The sequence below is a fragment of the Mirounga angustirostris genome, unplaced genomic scaffold (assembly GCF_029215605.1).
Source record: "Mirounga angustirostris isolate CCGP_5_RB_7025 unplaced genomic scaffold, mMirAng1.0.hap1 SCAF_5, whole genome shotgun sequence".
Taxonomy (NCBI): Eukaryota; Metazoa; Chordata; class Mammalia; order Carnivora; family Phocidae; genus Mirounga; species Mirounga angustirostris.
Genome location: NW_026991713.1, coordinates 37,604,500 through 37,628,563, shown reverse-complemented (window position 1 = coordinate 37,628,563; position 24,064 = coordinate 37,604,500). Strand labels below are relative to the sequence as shown.

Sequence of the window (24,064 nt, the reverse complement as noted above, 5' to 3'; positions counted from 1 at the left end):
TCAACTCTTTGTGTATGAGATTCTTTCATTTAATAGTTTTCCAAACCGGTTGTACCAATTTACATTCCCACTTGCAGTGTACGAGAATGTCAGTTGTCAACAGTTGGTATTGAGAATCTCAAGTCTTTTTTTTTTTTTAATTTTTTAAAGATTTTATTTATTTATCACAGAGAGTGAGAAAGAGTACAAGCAGGGGGAGTGGCAGATGGAGAAGGAGAAGCAGGATCCCACTGAGCAGGGAGCCGGATGCGGGACTCAGTCCCAGGACCCTGGTATCATGACCTGAGCCGAAGGCAGACGCTTAATCGACTGAGCCACCCAGGGGCCCCGAGAATTCCAAGTCTTTTTCAATTTGGGACTTTGTGGTGAATGTGTGGTGATATTGTATTGTGGTTTTAGTTTGCTTTTCCCTAATGACTACGGAAATTGAGCTCCTTTTCCTGTGTTTATTGGCCATTTGTTCCACTTTTCTATAGTGCCCATTCAAACCTTTTCCCCTTCATTTTCCTATTGGATTATTACCCTGTTAGCAAGTCCAGGAGAGACTTTCTCACAATTTAAAGAGAACACCTTATCCATATCTGAAACCTTTTCAAAAGAAAAAAAAAAAGATGAAGATCTTTTAGTGCCAGTGTTGATGAGTTAAGTGGTTTTAAGAATCTAAAACTAAGAAGATTATTTAAAAATAATTAATGATACTGCTACATAACCTACACTGCTGTTTTGACCAGTCCCTCTTTGCAAGGAAATTTGGAAGCAAATGCCCTCCAGTAGAATATCTTAGAACAGAAAGCGTGAGTCCCACTGTTTAAGCCTGTAACTGATCTATGGAACATGATGCTGTCGCAGTACTTTTACTAATGTTAAAGAACTCTTATGTTCATTTTTGAGTCCTAGCTCAACCTTATTTCTCCATAAGCCTTATTATTTTTGTAAACTACTTTGTATAATGCCATGTTGTGAAATATGTTTTAGCAGACACATTTGTATTTCATTTGAAATTGTAGATGAGTAGGCACCAACTACTGATTTAAATTTTTATGAAAATTGTAGCTAAAACTCTGTTTTGAATAACTTCTCAACTGAATAAATTGTAAGTTAGATTAGATTCTGAGAATACGCCATGTAAAGAAAACAAGTATTGGACCAATTTAATAGATGCTACAGGAAGGAATAAATTAAATGAGAAAGCAACATTTTAATATTTCCTAGCTTACTTTTTCCCATGTTTAGAGTCATGCATTCAAAATGAAAATGTCTAAGCATCAACTCAAAATGACAACAAGACAACCAATCCCCTTGAATTTTCTCAGCCAGATTTTTTGAGAGTGTTTGAAGTGTAAACTCACTTCTTTTCACTTCCCTCTATGCCAGAAGCTATTTCTCCATGATTTGAAGTCCAGGACACTTTCTCCATACATGAGTTTATTTTTGCTTTTTACATTACTTATTAGTGTATCTACTTATTAGTGTATTTCTTGACCAGAGTAATATTCCTTGAGGATTGGGGTAATATTTTATTTATGTATTTGTTTTTTTACCAACATCATGTCTAATACAGGCCTTATAGCATAAGCTCATATTATATACTGAATGGATTCATGAAAAAGAACAGTTACTCATCCATTAAAAAGTAAAGAAAAATCTAATCCTGAGAGAAATAATTATTTCCAAAAACGTCACTTGTCTGCTCTACATTGGGGAATTTTTATTTTTTATCTATTTATTTTATTTTAATTTTTATTTTTTTACATCTTTTTAATTTTAAAAAATTTTTATTTAATTTAGAGAGAGAGAGAGAGAGAGCATTAGCCCGAGGGGCAGAAGGAGAGGGAGAGAGAATCTGAAGCAGACTCAGCGCTGAACGCAGAGCCGGACAGGGGGATCTATCTCAGGACCCTGAGATCACCACCTGAGTGGAAACCAAGAGTTGGACACTTAATCAACTGCACCACCCAGGGGCCCCACAGGGAATTTTTATTTTTTAATGCAGTGAGAATCTTGTCTTAGTGCATTGCCTGACTGTGAAGGTTTATATCCTGCCTCACCTAAATCTCTGCTTCAAACATTTACCTTACTTGGCTTTCTTGGAAACCTGACATTCTGGTCCATGAATTTTTACATTTGCTTAATTAATTTATTTTTGTCATTTATTGATAGTAGATGATTCTTAGTAGATGATTTGTCTTATTTTCAGGGTGGCTAACCTCAGACCTTTTAGAAAGTTAACTCGACAACATCAGTAGACCATCTGTTTTGAATTCATTCTTCTGGACTAGAATGATGATGGAGTCAATTTACTTATTTATTAAAGCATACTTTTGGGACACCCGATATATATTTGGCATGACTGTGGGCATCATAGGCTATAGTAGCGAATGATATCATCTTTCCTTATAGGGAAATTGCATTCTAATTAGGAAGATGATACATTTTGAATAAAAAGATAATACAACATAAATGAAAAGTTATACAATATAAGTGAAGAAAAATATGACTCCACAGAGTGACTCGGGCTGCCATTTTAGATAAGTTTGTCAGAAAAAACTACTGGTCACCAAGAAGATGACCCAGTGACACAGACCCAAATAGAGACTGAGAGAGAACCATGTGCCCATTTGAGTGAAAATCAGATCAGGTAGAGGCCCTGGAACAAGAACAAACTTGGCTCATCAAGGGGCACCAGGAGGCCAGCAATGAGAAGAAGGTGGAAGAAGGTGAGGTTGGGGAGTATCCACGAGTCAGATCCTGTAGGACCTTGTGTGCCATTGTAAAGACTATATATTTTCCTAAAAATTTATTTATTTATTTATTTATTTATTTGAGAGAGAGAGAGAGCAAGAGCTAGCATGAATGGGGGGACGGAGAGGGAGAAGCAGACTCCCCGCTGAGCAGGGAGTCCGACATGGGGCTCGATCCCAGGACCCTGAGATCCTGACCTGAGCTGAAGGCAGACCCTTACCAACTGAGCCACCCGGGTGCCCCAAGACTGTATTTTATTCAAAGTATGATAGGAAGCTCCATCACTTTGAATTCTCTGAAGAAGAAACTATAGTGGGCAAGATTGGAAACCAAGAGATGACAAATGGTCCAGGAGGGAAATGAATAGGCATCATGTAGCTTAAATCTCCTTAACAATAGCAACATTTGTTTGCATGTGGACAGTTAAAGGATACCATCACTTTGTGCCTTGTGGAAGCTATTCCACATTTGTGTCTTTATCTAGGATCGCTGGCTATACTTACTGGGTTTTAGAAAAGTCTGATTCAAACTTTATAGAGCACCCACCTGTAAATTCCCTGCTTCCTCCCCATCTTTTGAGGTGTTTTTATATAGAACACCATGGGAAGGTTTCTGAATATTTTTCAAGTAGAATTTTAGGAAAAGAAGATTGCTTCCTCAGATACTATAATTGGTTTTTACATTAGTTATATTTTCTGTGATTGGTTGGACCAGGGTGTGCAGTGAGACATCATTGCAGCTTGAAAATATGCTTCCTCTTGTCTTCTCTTTCATATAATTTTCTTGGAAATGGCCCTGAAATTGCCCATAATTATTATCTTTTTACTATAATTTGGACACCAACACTATCTTTCTCATACAAACAGGATTTTCTTTAGATAGACACACTTGCTGTTTGTGAAGCAAGTGCTAATTTACTCTACAGAACATAGTCTTTGATCAATTTCACCTAATGTTTATAGTTGTGTTATGGAATTTGATCGTGAAATTATACTAACCCACAGACTGCTTTTGAATGAAGATTTTGCAGAATGATTACATACAAAATTTATTAAATTCTTTTTTATTATTTATACTAATATGTTTTCTTTTTATAATTTTAAAATGTAAAGTTTTTACTTATATCAAAAATAAGCATGTATGTTATATTTAAACCAAATCTATGTGTATACCATTTCACATAACATAAATATCTGCTGTTACATTTTCTTACTTTGTCATTACTATTTATTTATGTTCTTTTTCCCTGGACTCTTCATTTCTTTGCTTTAAGGACTATGTCTTCCTATTTTGCCTCTGCAAACTTGACTTCAGGATAGTATACATAGCACATACTGTATAAGTTGAATCAATGACAGGATACTTATGCATTTGAGCGGCTTTAAATTAGCTATTAATCCAAATAATGATTAATTCAAATAGTCTCTAGTGGGAAGAAGCAAATAGTGTTGTATCTAAATGAATATGTACATTCATTTTGTTTCTTCGGGCTTCCTTCACAGCTCAGTTATCCTCCTGCTAGCAGAGAGGCACGGCCTGACCATGATTTCATAGCATGTGTACTGCCCTTGACATTAGACGGAAAACCAATTTAGTGGTGTATGAGTGATAGAAAATGATTAAATTGTTGATAAATTAAAACACAATCTTAAGAAGGTGCAAAAATGAATATGGGTTGGGTGAAGGACACATGATTTAACTTTTCCTTTCATTGAGAAACTATAGATTATACAAGATACATGTTAACTATTTTCTCTTTGGATAGCAATAGAAATTATAAAGTTACATTCAGATATCTATGGTAGGATAAGAAGAATATTAACACTGAATAAAAATAATATCGGATTTCCTTCTCTTTGATAATTTTTCCATCTGAAAGTCAATAAAAACTAGATGAGCTGTGAAATAGCAATAAACAAATTGCCCTTTGTATTGAAGTTTCATAGCACTTTCTTTGAGTGATTATGGATTCTCGGATGACTGGGATTTCTAGATTTTTCCTCTTCTTGTTTGCTGTTGCCTACACTTATTTTCAAAACGATTTTATTTGTGTCTGAAACAAGACTTCAGTATCCTGTTCTAAGACTCCCGTACTATCTCTAGATTTAATGTTAGTAAGAAATATTTCGTAATGAAATATCACCACGTATTTTCATATTAAACCAATATCCACTTATTTTTCTTGCTTGAGCTAATATTTTGTTTTTTATATGCCTATTAGTGTCACCAGAAATGTTTTCCCATTCAACTCCATTCATATATATACATACATAGATATATATAATTTTATATATGTGTACAATTTACAATGTAAAATTTTATTGGAGTGACATTTACCCTGGACACTACTGAAAAAGAAATTTTCTCTATTGATCATGTAAAACTTTTTTCTCTATGGCAACTCTGATGTGGTGAGCGCAGAATCAAAACATTGAGAGACTGCAAAAAGCAAGGTTAACAAGGCCAAATGGACGCCATCTAGTGGTTATACAGACCTGGTGCAGCCTAATTTACTAATTGTCTTCAGGGAAGTGGTTCACAGTTCAGATGCCTGAGCCAAGCAGCTAATATAAATAGGAGAAACGGGTGGGGAAAAAAAATTCATTATCAGTATATATCACACCCTTTATGGTCATAGAACTATGGTGTAAGCATATAACATAAAATAAACAAGATGTAGAAGAATATATTTTAAACTCAGGATGGAAAGAAAAATTTATGCTCTGTGATTAATGGCTCCAGGGAATGGTGAGTTCAACCTAGTCGCTGATACCAGGTTTAATTGATTGCTGTCATTCCAAAACAGAGGCCCAGTGTTGCTAGACTTTACAATTTTTCAGGAGAACCTGGAAATCTGGATTTGTATATGAAGCCTCCTAATTTTAATATGTTGGCTCATTTTTTTTTTTTTAAAGATGTGCCATGACTCCAACTTAAATACGTCTTGTCATCACATTTGGTCATTTTGAGATTTTTTTCCCCCAAAAAAGTTCTTGAATTCATCAATATCATTTCTTTCAGAGGACCGAAAATTTCTTTCAGATGTTAGGCATCTTCCAGCAACATTGTGAAGTGAGACTGGAATATAAAGTTACTGAATGACTGCTAGGTTGGGTCTTGGATGAAGATCATTTTTATTCAACAATAGACACTATTCAAGATGCTGAAATTATAGCTGTAAATAGGATAAGCTCTTTTCATTGGCCTCTCCTAGCGCTGTACCTTAAATGGGATACCCAGTAATGTGATCACAGAGCATGTCCACTTTCTATGGGGATGGCACCCTGAGGGTTTGGTTATAGTTTTCCAGTGTTTTTCTTGGTCTTGAGCTCCAAATAGAATTTAAATTGACGATTTATATTACTTTGGTATATCTTTCTCATAACTTTCTGCTGGGCAGCTTTGAGTTCTTAAAAAATAACACTAAATTACAGCACATAGTTAGGGGAGAGCAAAACACTAAGAGAGTTGTTTGTTACTTTCTATCTTTCACCAGAGCCCTTAACTTTGACCACATCTTTCCCCATCTGCACAGAAGAAGTGAATAAAGAGAAAAAGGAAGAATGATCAGAATTCCAAGTCCTTTGAACTTGCTGAAAAAGTAGGAGAAGTAGAATGAAAGGAAAAAATCCATGAATAGCCCTGTGGCCCAATTCCTTGTCTCAGGCCTCCTGTGTTCATTATCTTGAACAGTCACATCGAAGGGCAAGCCGTAGTCCTTCCTATTGCCCATTGGGCTCATCTGGGCCTTTTCTTTCACTCTCTGACCTGATCTATCACCACTTTCTCCCTTGTTCTTTCTGTTCCAGTTCCCTGGTCTCCTTGCTGTTACTCCATCACATCACAGATGATCCCCCTCACACCTTTGTACTGTTCTCTCTGCTGGAAAGAGCATACCTGTGGATATCCACTTATTCTTAATGTGTACCTGTCCTTGCTGAAATGTCACTTTCTTAGTGAGGTCTACCCTCAGTGTCCCATTGAGAATCCTATCCCCCTCATTCTCAACCCCTCTACTTTGTTCTACTCCCCCCTCCGCCCACAGTACTGACTACCTTTTAACATAATACATAATTGACTTATGTTTATTGTAAGTATTTACTCTGCTAAAACATAAGTCCTCTGAGGATAGAGATCTTGGTCTTGTTTTGTTTACAGATGTATCAGAAAAGAGTGTCTGCCATATACAGGTGCTCGGTATACATTTTTTAAATGAAAGAATGTTGAATTTTGTATTCACTTAGATCTGGGTATATTTTACACAGTCTGTTTTGGTCCCCAAAACATGTGTTAAAAGTAGAAAGAAGTTTGCATGTTTGATCTCAATATAGAGGGCGGTCACTTTGTATAGATAATTAGTATAAAAGAACTATAAAGAAGAAAATAATTGGCTTCAGGCAGCAGAATGGACAATAAGAGGTTGAAAGACTTGTGATGGTATCCTGGCTACATCATTTACTACCTCTCTGGTCCCAGGTTAGCTATTTGTTATATTTGAGTCTCAGTTACCGTATACTTAAAACAGGAATGATAATAACACAGTCTGTCTGACTGACCTTCTAAGTGTATGATAATGCTTTCTTTCCTGACACATACTTGTCTCTTTCAACAGTTAAGCCAACATATGTCCATATTTGTCGTTATTTTACTTTTCTGTTCACGGGACAAATTTCCCCTTTAGAATAAAAGCTCCACAGGGACATATCTGCGTCTTTGTTTTTCATTGTTCGTGTTCCCGACTTGAAACACGGTGTCTGGTCCATCATAGTTGCTCAGTAAATATGTTGTTGAATGGATAATTAAGCAAATTTAAGCCACAGAGTTCATATTGCATAATAATAGTAAGTTGGTTTATAGTCACTCTAAGACAGGTGTCTTTTATTACTGCTACGGTCTAAGCTTACATCATCATCAAATATGTGTTACTCAGGCTTCTTTAAACCACTACCAAGATGATGATCATCATCTTGTGTTACTGTCTTAGAAGTTTAGTGAAGTAACACAGAAAACACTTGGCTGATGTAATGATTTTGTTATAGGTCTCTAAGCTGGCTGGTGTTTTGGTCAAGCATGGTGTCAAGAAAGGTGACACCGTGGTTATCTACATGCCCATGATCCCGCAAGCGATGTATACCATGCTGGCATGTGCAAGGATAGGAGCCATCCACAGTCTCATTTTTGGGGGATTTGCATCCAAAGAACTAAGCAGTCGTATTGATCATGCAAAGGTAGGTGCTTTATTTGGAGAAATCAAGTACTGTCTACATACAGTACAGCCATATTTGTCTGTGAATGAACCATCCAAGAGTGATCTGTACTTATAAGATTCTCCTTTCCAATGAGCTACTTAAAATTTGTGTTTTCCTTGGCATATATATATTACCCAAAAATTTACTTTGGGGTCAATCTTATGTGAAAAACATCTTGCCAGGTGCTGTGAGGACTATAAAATATAAGATCAGATGCATACCTTTCAAGTTAGCTTGCCCTGTATTTGGGGCGTGTAAGACATACAAGGAAAATAACTAATAACCAATTTATTCATTAACATATTTATTAACCTCCTACTATATACCAGGTACTATCCCGAGAACTCGGTAATGAGCGGTCCTTACCAAATGGATGGAACACATGGTAGCTTTATAACGTACATACTTCCAGGACTGGAGATATAAGCAAAGTGGTGAAGAAGGGCTATCGGGGGGGTGGATGACGTGTTTAAATGGGGGTCCTAGAATAACAAACTTGATAAGGCTGTGGTGAAACAATCACTGAGATACTGAATTGAAAGCATTTGACACAGTGCCTGGTATTTAGTACTTATTAAAAAAAGGTTAGCTATCATCTCCTTATGAACTGAGAGCAGGAATCAGCCAACTTTTCTCTGCTCAGTTACCAGACAGTGACTGTTCTAGGCATTGTGGGTTACAGGTGGTTTCAGCATCTCCCCAGCCGTGCTCAAGCAACTTTACACACTGTGGAAGCAGAGGACATGACAGCGTCCCGAGAGAACTCGGCAGAAACATGCTGTGGGCAGGGTCTGGTTCTCACCCATTGTTCACAGACCCCTGAGTTAGAAGAAGGAAGGACTTCTTTCAGCTGGAGTGGCTGAAGCAGACTTCCTGCAGTTGAGATCTGAGTTAGATCTTGCCTAAGATTCAGCCAGTTGAAGAGAATGGTGTTGTGGGATCCAAAAGGAGAGAAAAAGAATGTGAGTCTTTAAAGAGATAGTAAAGGGTAAAATTCATTGGGAGGACGGGGAAGAGACAGAGGTGGCTGAAGAGGGAGAGGTGGTGAGCTTACAAAGGCAGTTTTGTCTGAACTGAGTCCTGTAGACCTTGACTCATCAAAGTTTTTGAGCACCTGCTCAAAACATTTAAGCAATGCTAACAGGAGGCAATATGACATAGTGAGTGGGAGGGAGGTGAGAGCCTGGAATAAGACCCATTGGCAGGTGGTCTGTCTGTGAAGTAATGGGCGATGTGCAACAGAGTAAGAGCAGTGGGAAGATTAAGGAAGGAAGGTAGTTACGGGAGTAACAGATGGTTGACCTTCAGAGTTTCACAAACCCGAGATGAGACCTTCCTAACAAGGGAACTAATAGGTATTGAGGGTCCCCTGGGTGCAAGGCAGACAGTGAGGGTTTGCATATCTGACTTCATCTGGTAATAGATCAGTTAGTAGAACTAAGAAGCTGGTTTGTGGACTAATTGGATAGATTATTTTCTCTCTTTTTCAAACATATTGAGTCAGTGCTTATGAAGATAAATCTAGGGGGGAAGTAGTCACTTACCTGCAAACCAGTGGGCTGCTGGGGTCTCCTTTGAGGAAGCTATAGACTCCAGCGTTTTAGCTATAGAAATCCTGAATACCATTTGGATAAAAGTATGAGATGTATTATATGTATTATTTCCTTTTTAAGGAAATTATATGATGTGGGGAAATTGAGATACATAAAAATGAGGATTTATAAAATGTATAGTATATCATTGGCTAAGTTTTTATTCATCACACATGATGTAGGAAAGACATTTGGGTTTGAAGCCGATGGCCAAGAAAGAATTCTTGAGCCGTCTTTGGTGCAAAAAGGTGGTTTTATTAAAGAACAGAGACAGAACCCGTTGGCAGAGAGAGCTGCATTGGGGTCATGAGGAGTGGCCTGTGATATACTTTCAAGTTGGGAAGGGGTTAAGGATAGCATAAGCCTCCCAGGTATTTTGGAAACAAAGTTTCCAGGATCCGGAAGGGGCTAGCTGTTGTTAGGAAAAGGTCATTGTTATGTTTAGGAAAAACTCAGTCATGAGACTCTTCAGATGTGTATAGTGGTGGAGCATATACTTGGAGGATGATTGCCAACATGTATCTTGGGGGGATAGAGATAAAGTAAGTTTCCAAAGGAATTTTTATATGTTAAAGTAGACTTACAGGGTCCTGGGGGTCAGGCTAAGATTGTCTTTTGCCCTTAGCAAAGTATTAACATCGAGACAGCTGAGTCCCTAGAGGAATGTCACTCTGTTTCAAGGACTTGTCAATGGGCTGTAAGGTAGTAAGGAAATTTAATAATTTTTCTTCTGCCTTTGTTTCCCACATCAACACACACACACACACACATACACACACACACCTTTCTTAAGGAGTTTAAGCAATGAGTGTATATGCTTATAGGCATGACCATTGAACAGGTCAAATTAAAGGTGAGGAGATAGAGATATATATCTGAGATACTTGGATAGAATGAATAGTTGAAATCAGGAATGATTTCGATGTCATGATTTTCAAATAAATTGCCTCAAGAAAAAGCTTTATTTTAACAGATGAAGATGGGAAGACTGCACAGTATCCTAACAAGTCAGTCTAGACCAAATAAAATCTCCAATAAAAGGCTGTTGAATAGAAATGTAGAAGGGATTCTTTTTTTGATGGAAAGAGTCTAATTTTGACTTTATTAAATTATTCAAGCTTTGATATATTCTCTATATATTTTTAATTTGATATGGAACTTACTTTCATTTATTCTGAATTCTAATCTTAGGGAATGTTGTCTAGAATTACTTTTGTGAGTATTGCAGATATTAAAATGTGAACTCTATTCAAATGTCAGGTCTTTAAAAATATAATAAAAGGAAACAAGACTTATTTTTCTTTTCTTTCTTTTTTTTTTCTTTTAAAAGGCAGCTTGATACAGCGTGAAGAGAAAGGTTCTGTAACCAGACAGAACTAGCCCTCTTTCTGATTCCACCACTTGTAACCTGGGGCAAGCTATGTAACTGCACTGAGCCTCAGCTCCATGAATATTAAATGATATTCAAAAAGCAGACAGTATGATATATGCATAACTTGGTATAATATAAACCTTTCCTAGATGAAATGCATTATAACTAGAAATCAGAATTCAGGAATGGATGCACTATCTTGGATTGATTATCTGTCTCCTGAATAATTTATTATCTGCCTCCTTTGCTTTGGATTTCTTGGTGAAGAAACAGTATACTTAAAAGGATAAAGACATGTTTGTTTCTGCAAATTAATGAGAATTTTTGGTTCAGTTCCAAAAACATTTATTGAGAGTTTATGGTATGGCGAGCATTGGGACCAGGCATAGAAGACACAGAGATAAATGGGATCCATATTTGGCCTTGGGGATCTTCCTGTTCAGTGTGGGGTTGAAGGAACATTTTGACTATAGGTGGACATCTGGGGCCTGCCCAGAATGGAGATTAACCCTGACTTCTTCAGCTCCCTCCAGGGACACCTTTTGGCTACTCCACAGTATATCTTGAAGAAGGACTAGCAAGTTGTCAGGTAAAGAAAAGTGCCAAGTGTAACTTAATGACAGGTTCAGGCTTTGGGGGGCTTGAAACTTAAATCCCTTGGGGGCCCTTTTAAGAAAAATACAACAAAATTACAAATATAGTATTTGGCAAAAATGAATGTATTTAGAATGAGAAAAGAATCATGAAAGAAAAAAATCAGAGATTCAGGTCCCTTTTTTTTTGTGGTCACATTTAAGCAGAGATGCTGACATAAAAAAATGTAGTAACCCTTCCTGCTAGCAACAGGCTGACCCTTCCCACCTAAGAAACACTACAACTTCAGCACCAACCAACCAGTGTGGGTGCCTCGGTAAATACAGGGCCTCTAGGATTGCATGTCACCTGTTCAGGACAATTCTACCTGGCTTCGTGAATTCTTTGGGAAATATTTTTTAAACAGCTCGTACTTACTGGCCCAAAGCATCACCGAACAGGAAGTTTGGAGCAGGTAAGTGAGATCTCTGTGGAAGTTGTTAGGTCTACAACATTTACAAAGGGTTTATTGTTTTCAGGTCACTTACTCAATAGAGAACAGAATTATTACAACACTTCTTTAAAAATGTTAAATTGCCAACCTGCACCTGAAATATTGTGCTCGCCTAATTAGTATTGCTCAACTTTCTCAATTATTGTGATTCTTCTGTTGCAGCCCAAGGTGGTTGTTACAGCATCATTTGGGATTGAACCTGGAAGAAGAGTAGAATACATTCCCCTTCTAGAAGAAGCACTGAGACTGGGACAACACAAGCCAGATAACATGCTCATTTATAATCGTCCAAATATGGTAATATGAATATTGAATTTGGTGCTTGCTTATGGTGATGTGCTAAGGATGATTCTAGTTTTGACCATGTGAAAAAAACACTAGATTTATTAACTATTAAATAGACTTCCTGAATGTCACCATTTTTGCAAAAAAAAAAAAGGTATGAATGATGTTTTCTGTCTTTATGAAAAAACTAGCTTAAAACAAAAAGATTGAAACACATATAATAATATGTAATGTTAATGAATTGGATTCTATGAATAGTCTATTTTGGTGTCATGTATTAAATTATAATAATCACGATGATACTAACAAACACTGTTTACTATATGATTTTTGATACTTTACTAATGAATAGTTTAAAAAATCTTGCTGATAACTTATGAGCTACATAATAGCATTATTCCTGTTATGTAAGAGGAATCCAATGAACAGAGATAAAATAACGTGCCCAGCTAGTGAATGTCAGGGTCATGATTTGAACACATGCACTCTGACCACATTCTTGATCCCTCAGCTCTCCTGCCTTGTGGAGTGGTATGATTAATTTGTATAGGAAAAATTATCTTTTAAAATTTTAGAGAAAGCATTTAGTCTGGAAATAAAACTATGTTCAGGAAAACAAAATATGAATATTCTAAACATATATTATTCTGTGATCCATGAAGGAAGAAAAAACAGTCTAAGACCACAATGAATACATCTTACGGTGCTTTTCCTAGTAAATTTGATCTAATGATCACCTTATTTTTACATCCATGCAAGTGTCAGCTATTTATAGTGGAACCAACTTGGGTTCCTAGCAGATTAAAATTTTTTGCAGAAGAAAAATGATAAGAGTGCAAAGAATCATGTAATTTTATGGAACTCTTGAGAGGTTATCTGCAGAAAATGCTTAAATGACAAGATAAAAGAATAGAAAGCATTAAAACTATGTCATTTTGATTACCACCTAGCAATTCCCATTACCACATTAAGTTTCTGTGTAAAGTTTTAGTAGTCTCTGGTTCATGAACTGCTGCACTCATTGATTTTAATATCCTTACGGTCTCAAAGAATTTTGAGTTTCTTTCAGATGCCCTCAAGCATATTTTTAAGAAGGCTTGTTGCTGTTAAGGAAGGAATAGAGAGTCAGCAATAAAAGAGGATTTGGGTATGAGGAGGTTGGAGGAAAGGTAGGAACACACATACACACACACACACACAAGCGTTTCTGTGAGTATGTGTGTGGCATTTGCATATACATAAACTCATGAATTTGTAAGGAACTTATGCTAGGCCCAAAGCTAAGTACTTTCATATACTTCCTATTTAATTTTCACAAACCAAGGAAGTAGATGCTATTCCTGGCCCCATTTTACAGATGAAGAAACTGAGTTATGGAGAGGTCATAGCCCAAAGTCACAGCTAATAATCTTGGTGCCAAGATTTGAACTTTGGTTCAATGACTTTTAATCAATAAGATATGTGCTATTTCTTTTACTTTATAAACACACTTGAAATGGAAATGCAAGTTTCCTATTCAGATTTTTCTAATGCAAATCTCTTCTCTTTCCTCTTTATAGGTAGATATCCCTGCCTCCATCCCTCCTTCCCATAACTGGCTTTCTCTCTCTTTCCTTTTTTCTTGAGACTCTGCCCTCTATTTTGACTCATCTTTATTTTAGATGAGGGCTTTGGATATCTCTTGTCCCTTGTGGTAGGCCTGCTGTTTAGTTAGTAATTAAGCCAGGTGGACTGGCTTTGCTTTCAGTTTAGAGACACAAATTATGAGGCTCAGTGGTGTGTCTCATTAACCAGGATTGCATTTTTGCCAAAGGAGGTAAAAACCTTGCTGCCATTCCTAAGCCTCAAGCAAGCAATGACAGAATCAAAAGAACATCACATCAGTCAACTCTGGTGCTCTGCCAATATTATTGGCCTTTTAAGAATGATAACAGGACATGTCTATAGAAGTAAATGTATATATGTAAAAGCTAATGATGATTTTTCCCTCTCTTCCTTTTGCCAAGTCTTCTTTACATATGCCTGTAAAGGATTTTCTTAGCCTGAAGAATAACCATTCTTTTAATCCTCATTTCATTCGATTTTGTGATCATTCAATTGACATTTTTCATTAGGCAGTGTGATAATTTTTTTTTATAGGTCTGTTATTGTAATGTCAAAGGCTTGGTGATTTGAAATTAGTTGTGTTTATCTGATTCATAAAAACAAATGGAAATATACAATCTGGTTATAGTTAACTATTTTTATTTATCTCATTGGCACATTCAAGGTCTATCAGAGTGAGGCCAGAGAAGCCAATTGGGCCTTAAACTTCACCTTTACGCAGTTCAATTCTGATTGTTATCTGTAATGTGTTTATTCACAAAGGCATTTTATTTGTGATATTAGATTGAAGTGTTATTTTGTAAATGTACTCACTTAAATATATGACCATATTTACAACCCTGATTAATATATTCAGTATCCTGAAAAATGGAAATGGCCTGGCTTTTCTAAATCCCTCAGAGTCTTTGGGCTTCACTAGGGGATCACCTTGATGAAATGAATGGTTACGTAGTCTCTTTAGATGGTGGATCTTACTAACTTTCACTGAGGAATGTGTAGCCTTGCCTGTACCTAAACTAATAAATTCACCAAATATAAACTTCCTGATGTGTCATCTGGAGCTTAGTTAACATTTCAGAAAATAATCAGGCATGCACTGAATCTTAATTCTACTTAAATAGTTGTGACTCCCCATGAGAATAATTTTTCCATAAGCCACTTCCTTACTCTTTATCTCTCTGGCTCGTTTTGTTGGCAGTATTTTAAATAAAGAGGTCTAATCTCTTTTAATTGTCTCTAACTCATGACTCTATTACCATGAAGTTTACAACACAGAGCTTGGCTCAAGGAATAAAAAAGGACACAAACATTTCTACCATATTAATTATTAATTATGCTCATTAATTTTCAAAATGAATTTTTGTTCTTGAAAAAGCAAAAATTGATTTCTCCTCCATCCCTGAAAATAATTTAATATTTTCTCATTTGGAAAGACGGCCACAGTATTAGTTCTAAATTGCCCTTGTATAAAGAAAAATTTTAATGGGTTAGTTGACATTTCATCATGAAGACTTTAGTTCCAAAATAAAAGAAAAGAAGTTAGAAAAATAGAAATTGGTTTATAAAGTTAATAGTGTACATATGTTTATGGAAAACATGAACCTCTGTTAGTTAAGCTCTGACTGTTGATGAAAACATGACTGCATCACTTTGGATTTCTTAAAGATATCCTTAGATTTGAATAAAACATGTTCTTTGGTCAGTTCAAGTTGAAGCCAACATTAAACTGTCGGACTTTTTAGGAATATTTTTAACTCATGACCCTGAAATATGTAGTCATCAATCTGATATTTAGTGCTATCTAGGCCTAGACTTTCAGTCAGCTGCTCAGACTAATATATATAGATTTAGTCAGTCTCCATTGTTCTGCTGTAACCTCCTTTGTTCAGTGCATATTCCTGTATACTTCCTGTGTAGGAGACAGTTCCTTTGGCTCCAGGTCGTGACCTCGATTGGGATGAAGAGATGGCCAAAGCACAGTCACATGACTGTGTTCCTGTTCTTTCAGAACATCCGCTGTATATTCTTTACACATCCGGAACAACGGGGCTGCCCAAGGTATTTGCTCTCTGAGGGATAAGTATCTGTAGCGGCAGAATTCTTGTGCACCGAGAACATTTGATTACTGACTGAGAATGCAGATTGTACCTAGTGGATTAGACTTGGGTACTTTGTATCTTAAGGGAATGTTGTGTTTAAATCTTGAAAAATATTAATTACGTTTAATGTCAAATGCTTTGACCCGATTTCTTCCAGAATCTTCACATATATCAGCAAGTTGCAATTGCTTTAGTAAGCTCTTAAGATGAATGGATATTTGATCAAACATCAGTTGGCTTAATACAATTTTATAAAACTGTGTTTTAAATGAAATATTTTTATTTTCTAAATTGAGGTATAACTTTTGTAGAGTATGGAATTGATTTTTGATCTAAGGGAATTTAATTCTTTGTTATAAATGCAAGTTTGAGAATTGACCTAGACAGTTTGAACAACAGGCAATTTATCCTGAGTATTGAACTATGTGATTTGCAGCACTGAAGACACTCAAGAATTTTTAAATCCGCTTACATGAAAGATGTTTTCACAAGACAAAGTTAGAAGTATCAATATTTTTGAAGGTGTCAGATAACAAATAAATATCACTTTTGCCTGTATCTCCAATAATACTGTTTCTTCATACAACTTCATAAAGTCTTGCCATGTCATCTTCCTAGTCATTTTTATTAAGGAGTTCAATAGTCATTGAATCATAAAATTTTAGTGGGAGAAGAGACTTTCATGATCACTTGCACCCTGGAGAGCAGTGGCCTCTTTATTAATATTCGATTTCTGTAGCATCAGAGTTCTGAGAATATAATTTGTTAATATTCTTAAAATAGTGGTTCCATTTGATTAGTTTTTAAAAAGAAAAATTAAGATGTTCCATAGAAAACTCACTTGCTTGTCAAAAAAGGAAACATTTGGTAGGGAATATATTCTCTCTGAGGACAGAGACCATGTTTTATTACATTTTAGTCTACCTTCGTATCTTGTATGTAGTTGGGTACTTAATAAATTTTTGTTGAGTGCAGGGCGCCTGGGTGGCTCAGTTGGTTAAGCGACTGCCTTCGGCTCAGGTCATGATCCTGGAGTCCCAGGATCGAGTCCCACATCGGGCTCCCTGCTCAGCAGGGAGTCTGCTTCTCCCTCTGGCCCTCCCCCCTCTCATGTGCTCTCTCTCATTCTCTCTCTCTCAAATAAATAAATAAAGTCTTTAAAAAAAAATTTTTGTTGAGTGCATAAATAAATAAGTAAATGCATATACATAAATATATTTATGTCATTGTAGAATCAAAATCTTTTGATTTCTGCAACAGCTTTGGTCATCTGAAAAATATTCCTTCATGGTGTTGACTGTGCCTTGTTCAAGCAGTCCAAATGATCTTCTGGACCCAAACCATAACCCTCCACCTTTTGCATTTCTGCATTATGCACCAGCCACCTAGAGTCTAATTGAATGTTTGGCTGTAAAATAAAAGGGGATTCAGAAAGTTATAATCCTATAGAAAAGTATCAACATGAGAGGAAATCCCCGACCCTGAAAACATAGTATAACCTAACCAAATAAAAAAGAACCCTCCAAAAATCACTTTAGCTCCTGTAAGCCTGAAGGATTCTTATAAGAACATTTCTGCCACTTCAAGAGTTTAAATTACCCTGAACTTCACCGTGGCCTGGATGGGAATCTTTATGGCAGGAACAGAAGAAGAGTTTGTCGGCAACTCAAAACTGATTCAGCCAATGTGGGAGAAATGACAGTAACATGTACAGCGTCAGATTTGAAAAGTGGTGGTTTCTGGTTCCAAATACGGAAGGATCCTAGCTTTTCCAGGTTGTGTCTGGGTAAAGAACTTCTCTTCTGGAGTCCTAGATGCCCAAACTGAAGATCGTTTGAAGATTCAGTCATTCTTATTTTCTTCCTAATGTGCCATCCTAAAGATAATCTATTTCAGATTATAGATCTCTATGTTGAATTCAGGTCCATTCAATATACGTGTATTGCGTGTTCATTCTGTGCAAAAGATATGAGTGAACCACAGTCCCTTCAGTCTAGTGGTTTGAAATATACATGAATGCAGGCGGTGCAAGGTAGACTGTGATCCTTGCTCTAAAAGGACAACACTATTTTTTTCTTTCTCAGGGAAAAAATGAGATTGAATTGTATCTGAAGGATTACAGTCAATAAGTTCAACAAATATGACTGAGCATCCAAATATGTGTCTGGCTGTCTTTTTAGAAGCTTGTACTCTATAGCCAGGACCCAGGCATGAAACAAAGAGCTATGGAATATGTGAAAAGTGTTATGAACAAAAATAAAGCATGGTAATGGGACCCAGTGGTGGGAAGAGTGGGAGAGCTGTTCCATCAAAGGGTGGTCAAAGAAAGCTCTTATAAGATGACATTTGAAGGATGGATAAAACTTCTTCATAGAGTGGCATCACCGAGAGCAGGTCAGTATGGGCAGAAAGGGTTAGCATAAGCAAAGGAAGTTTCCAGGATGGCTAGTGCATCTGGTATAAGTGAGGAGGAGAAATGACTAGATATATAGGCAGGGGCCAGACTCTTAAAATTTAGCCAAGAAGTTTAGGTCATATTCTGTATATAAGGAATGGAGGGCACTAATGCTACTTAAGAGGGAGAGAAGAACATGAAGGAAGGTAAACCCTTGCACCATTTTGTTGGGAAGATAGACAGGTACACACGATGGAGGCAAGGAGATTCGTTTTCAGGCTTTTAGGACTCTACTTAGGATAGCACACTTAATTAAGAGGAATCACATTTTGTTCAAAGATAGGAGTGAGGCAGAGGAAGGGTTCAAGATTTGACACAGAACATGGGAGAATGGTTTTTGCATATTTACTAAACATAGGAGGTGGTTTAGGGCAGGGGAAACTGCGAATTTGGGGACACATTGAGTATGATGCATCTTTGGGACATTAACGTGGAGGTGCCTAGCCAGAAGTTGGAAGTGAAGGTCTGGGTCTAAGAAGTGCATCTGGGTTGAGTGATAGACCTTTAGTGTTTAAGCATGGGAGTGAGGAGGTTTTCACAGTAGGGCATGCAGAAGGGCAAGAAAAAGTCATCTCTCAGGTCCCTCAGAACTACTTCCTTCATCCCTCTAGTGCACTTTAGAATTTCAGTTGTGTTGAAATTATACATTGTCAACAAATCTTTATGCTACTTATTTTATTCTACCTTATCGCTGCTAGTTTTTGTTTACTTATCTTCATAACATTGCATGTTTTCAGAGGTTTTAGAATATATTTCATACATCTTTGACTCCACTATGTCACTATCCTAAAAATTGGGCCATGATAAATCCTCAGAATATTTGTTAAATGATCTTTTGCTTCTCCAGTTAGTTCCCAGACTCCTCTTTATTCAAAAGATTCTCATTTCACTTTGGTAGGTATAATCAGGATTAATGGGATCTGAAATTTTAATACTTGGATTCCCAGAATAGAAGTACAGGAAAGATGAGCACACATACATTTATGAAGCATTTAAGTATAAATTTCATGGCATCATATAATTTGTTCTCTCAATCTTTGATCTACATGAGGAAAAATAATGTTGTGAGCCCATAAAAATATTCTGCTTAAAAATACTCATTTCTCATAGGCACATCTAAGACACTCATAAGGCAATCTGTTCTTTGGTTAATAGTTGCAGATATATTTAGGGCATATTTGCATCTCTGCATCTGCCAACCCTGGATTTGTCAGGTTGCTGTATGAGAGGTTAATCTGTCAGCTGCTGTAAATAATCCAGCAACCACAATTGAGCTGCTTTGCATACATTTCTGCAGTGTTGTAGGCCTCTATCCTATTTAGTTTGGGTGCCTTTATTCAAGATACTTCAAAGTACTGCACGATGGAAGAATCCCTCATCTGGATGGGGTGTCCTTTGGGGAGAGGGAGATTTAGTGATGGTCATATGTATCTTCTTCCAGCTTGATATCATGAAGGGACAGTGATAATCACACACACGCACACACTGAAGGAACAAAACAAAAGTCCAGTGCCAAAGCAGAAAAGGAGAGCAGGAGAAAGGGGGAAAGAAAGCAAAGGATTGAAAGGAAACCATGAGAGGACTTCATGCTAAGAGAAAAAAGTCAGGCAGAGAAGACAAATACTGTATGAATTCACTTATATGTGAAATCTAAAAAGCGAAACAAAACAAAACAGAAACAGACCTATGGATACAGAGGACAATCTGATTGTTGCCAGAGCAGAGGGCCTGATGAGATAGGCAAAATAGGGGAAGGGGATAAAGAAGTACCATCTTCCAGTTAAGAAATAAATAAGACACAGGGATACAATGTACAAACTATAAGGAATATAATTAATAATATATAACAACTTTGTATGATGACAGGTAGTAGCTAGATTTATCGTGGTGATCACTTCCTAATGTACATAAATATTGAATCACTATGTTGTACACCTGAAACTAATATAGTATTGTATGTCAAACGCACTTTAAGAAAAGAAAAGGAAGGAAGGAAGGGAGGAAGGGAAGGAAGGAGGGAGGGGAGGGAGGGAGAAAAAGAAAAAAAGAAAGAGAAAGAAAGAAAGAAGAATGGATAAAGAAGATGTGGTTCATATATACAATGGGATATTACTCAGCCATCACAAAGGATGAATACCCACCATTTGCATCAACATGGGTGGAACTGGAGGGGATTATGCTAAGTGAAATAAGCAGAGAAAGACAATTATCATACAGTTTCACTCATATGTGGAACATAAGGAATAGAGCAGAAGACCATAGGGGAAGGGAGGGGAAACTGAATGGGAAGAAATCAGAGAGGGAGACAAACCATGAGAGACTCCGGACTCCAGGAAACAAACTGAGGGTTACAGAAGGGAGGTGGGTGGGGGGATGGGGTAACTGGGTGATGGGTATTAAGGAGGGCATGTGTGGTGATGAGCCCTGGGTGTTATATGCAACTAAGGAAACATTGAACATTACATCAAAAACTAATGATGTACTATATGCTGGCTAACTGAACATAATAAAAAAAAGAAAAGAAAAAAACCAGAAAGAAGCAAGTGAACAAAAAAGAAAGAAAGGCATAATGAGAAGGTGGTAGGCCTTTGGTTCTGATGTGCATTTACACAATTTATGTCACCTTTATTCCTACATGTTAGGTGGCATTCATATTTCCTACCCTAGAACAAAACATAGGAGAAAGTCAAATAAAAAAGCAGTGAACTTTTTTTTATCTGTGGTACAATGCTTGCAGTTAAAATGCTAAACTTGCTATACCTTTGCTTCTTATCTCACAGTTGTTCAGATCAATAAAAAATATTGCTGCTAAAGTATCCTCTGTAGAGGCAGCTTCAGAGCCCTCCGAAAGCCGGCAGCAAGAGATTTTATGTTTGATGCACTATCCCATATGGAACCATTCCATTTCTACTAATACGAATCACTAAGTTCAACAAGTTTCAAAGCTTTCTCCTGAACAAAGAAGACTATTTAAAACAAGAATTGTATTTTTCTTACATGTGCGTATTCACTCAACTGTTCACGTATTGAATCAGTCAACAAATGGATTACATGCCTACTCCACGGCAGTTACTGTGCTGAAGATGAAGAAGCATTCTCAGAATAGGGGGGAAAATGCAGCCCTCAGTCCAGCTGGTCACTCCAAGGACGTGAGCCAGCCTGGGAGCCAAGGAAGAATCAGGAGAGACACTTAACACAAACTGGGGTTGGGGACAACTTCCAGATGAGGTGGCACTTTCATGATGTCTTTAAGTCGTTCTCTGATGAAGTAGGAGCTAACCACGTTTAGGGAAGAGGTGGGGTGGTGGTTCATTCTAGAAAGAGGGGATATCATCAGTAAAGCCATTATAAGAACAAGATTATTGTTGATCTGTTGGATTTTTTAAGTAATCAGAACTCAATCTTTTATTTCTCAATTCACTTGACCCCAATCATCATCTTGTGATCGATTTCTTGTATTTAGGTAAAATATTTACCCTTTCTTTTTGTTTTTTTCCAACTTGTCAGGTTGAATTGAAACATGCATGCACATATGCATAAGCATATATATTTACACATAGATGTGTGAATAAATACATATATCATGGATGAAAATATGCATATTTGTTTTATATAAGCTTGTTACAGAGTAGGATGACAAAGGGGCTCAACTTAAAAAGTATGAAGTTTTGTTGAGTACTCTAAACTTCTCTTACCTGAGTATTTTAAGATTTGCTTTTCAGATTTTTATAAATCAACTAAGGAAAAAAACCCACTTTTAGGATGAAGAATCCTAAACTCAAAATCTTACCACACTCAGTCTTTCTTCTTCTGCTGCTAAAACCCATATTGTTCTGTATTTTTCTTAAGTTGTGGCAACCAAAACTGCATACCACACTTGATGCAGACAGGTTCTCTTTTATGTTTTACTTTAATGGCCCCATTTATGATATTTTGTGGTTTTCCTTGTTTTCAAAGGAAGCTCATTAAACTGGAAATCATAAAGAACCATCTGGGATGATTCTGTGGTCCTATTCATGGGTGACTAATAACCAGCCTTTAATTTTACCTATGTGGATTGAAGTTTTAAAATGCCCATATACATTAAAAATGTATTATTATTGTTGTTTTGTTTGTTTTAAAAAGCACCTTTATGTCGTCTCCTTTTGCATTTTTGAGGTAGAATTCACTTTCATGTCTTTATTTGGGGTATAGAGTGTTATTCCCACCCAGAAGTCTTTCAAGTTTTCCAGTAGACTTTAAGTGTTATGGCTAATACTACAAATACCAGAACAGTATACTGGCAGGTTACAGGGCTTTTCTGACAATACATTAGTTTATCCAATGTTTTAATTTTTAAGGTAGATAGAGTACAAGTACATAAGGAAAGTAATAACAGACATTCAAGAGAGTAAAATGCAGCATGCTTGGGTTTTAGGGGTAAGCACTGATATTGATTGTTTTTACCTCATACTCAAGATTTCAAATATGTTTTATTTATTTATTTTAAAAAAGATTTTATTTATTTATTTGTCAGAGAGAGAGACTGAGGGAGAGAGAGAGGGAGAGAGCACAGTCAGGGGGAGTGGCAGGCAGAGGGAGAAGCAGGGTACCCGCTGAGCAAGGAGCCTGATGAGGGATCATGACCTGAGCCGAAGGCAGACACTTAACTGACTGAGCCACCCAGATGTCCCTCAAATATGTTTAAAAGAGTTTTTAGTTTCTGATTTATTTTGACTATTAGAATATAATGATTTCATTTTTGAGCATGATTTATGTGTTTTCAGAGACTGAACAAAGTTTCTCTTTTGCATTTTAATTATCATTACCTGGAAAATGTGATTACAAACAAGAAACAAACAAAAAAAGCTTTATCATCTTATTTTTAGTCACATATTAATATTATAATAAAGAAATTCTCTTTTTTAACCTAATCTTTCCATTTTTATTTTACTTTCAAACTTTCTATGAAAGATCTACATGAAAGAACATGGAATTACGCAGGTTTTTTTCCTACACCATATCAAATACTCAGAAAATTGGTAATTATTACCCAAATATTTTGGAGGCAAAGACCAAATTTCAGATCTATTATCTGGATTAATGAATGGTAAAATGATACTTGACAGAAATTTTTATACTTATCCTTAAAAAAGATAAAAATAAGTGGATATCAAAGACCAATGAAAAACAGACATCACGGCTTTCCTCTATTTGCTCCATTTCAGTTGTTTTTTGTTTTTTTTTAAGATTTTATTTATTTATTTGAGAGAGAGAGAATGAGAGACAGAGAGCATGAGAGGGAGGAGGGTCAGAGGGAGAAGCAGACTCCCTGCCGAGCAGGGAGCCCGATGCGGGACTCGATCCTGTGACTCCAGGATCATGACCTGAGCCGAAGACAGTCGCTTAACCAACTGAGCCACCCAGGCGCCCCATTTCAGTTGTTTTTAATGAGAATCTTTGATGGCAACCTTTAGTTGTTTGGACATTTCTGGCTTTGGGTGGTATCAGCACAGGGAAAAATAAAAAGCAATAATTGCTAGAGCTAAAGAAATATTTTTGTTAATAGGATACTAAATTATAGATAATACTAAATTAT

General features: G+C 36.6%; 1 protein-coding gene across 4 annotated transcripts in view; it reads left to right on the top strand.

Moving 5' to 3' along the window:
- The window catches only part of ACSS3 (acyl-CoA synthetase short chain family member 3), a 140,667-nt gene that overhangs the window by 40,442 nt on the left and 76,161 nt on the right, over positions 1–24,064 (top strand). For 3 of the 4 annotated variants that reach the window (XR_006790593.3, XM_045872901.3, XM_054506900.2), the window contains exons 3-5: positions 7,782–7,970; positions 12,205–12,339; positions 15,850–15,990. Coding sequence is in view for 3 of the 4 variants with exons in the window: in XM_045872901.3 (XP_045728857.1) it covers positions 7,782–7,970; positions 12,205–12,339; positions 15,850–15,990 (465 nt within the window). In the remaining variant the exon portion in view is untranslated. The remainder of the gene's footprint in view (positions 1–7,781; positions 7,971–12,204; positions 12,340–15,849; positions 15,991–24,064) is intronic. The other variant, XM_045872902.3, reaches the window with a different exon arrangement.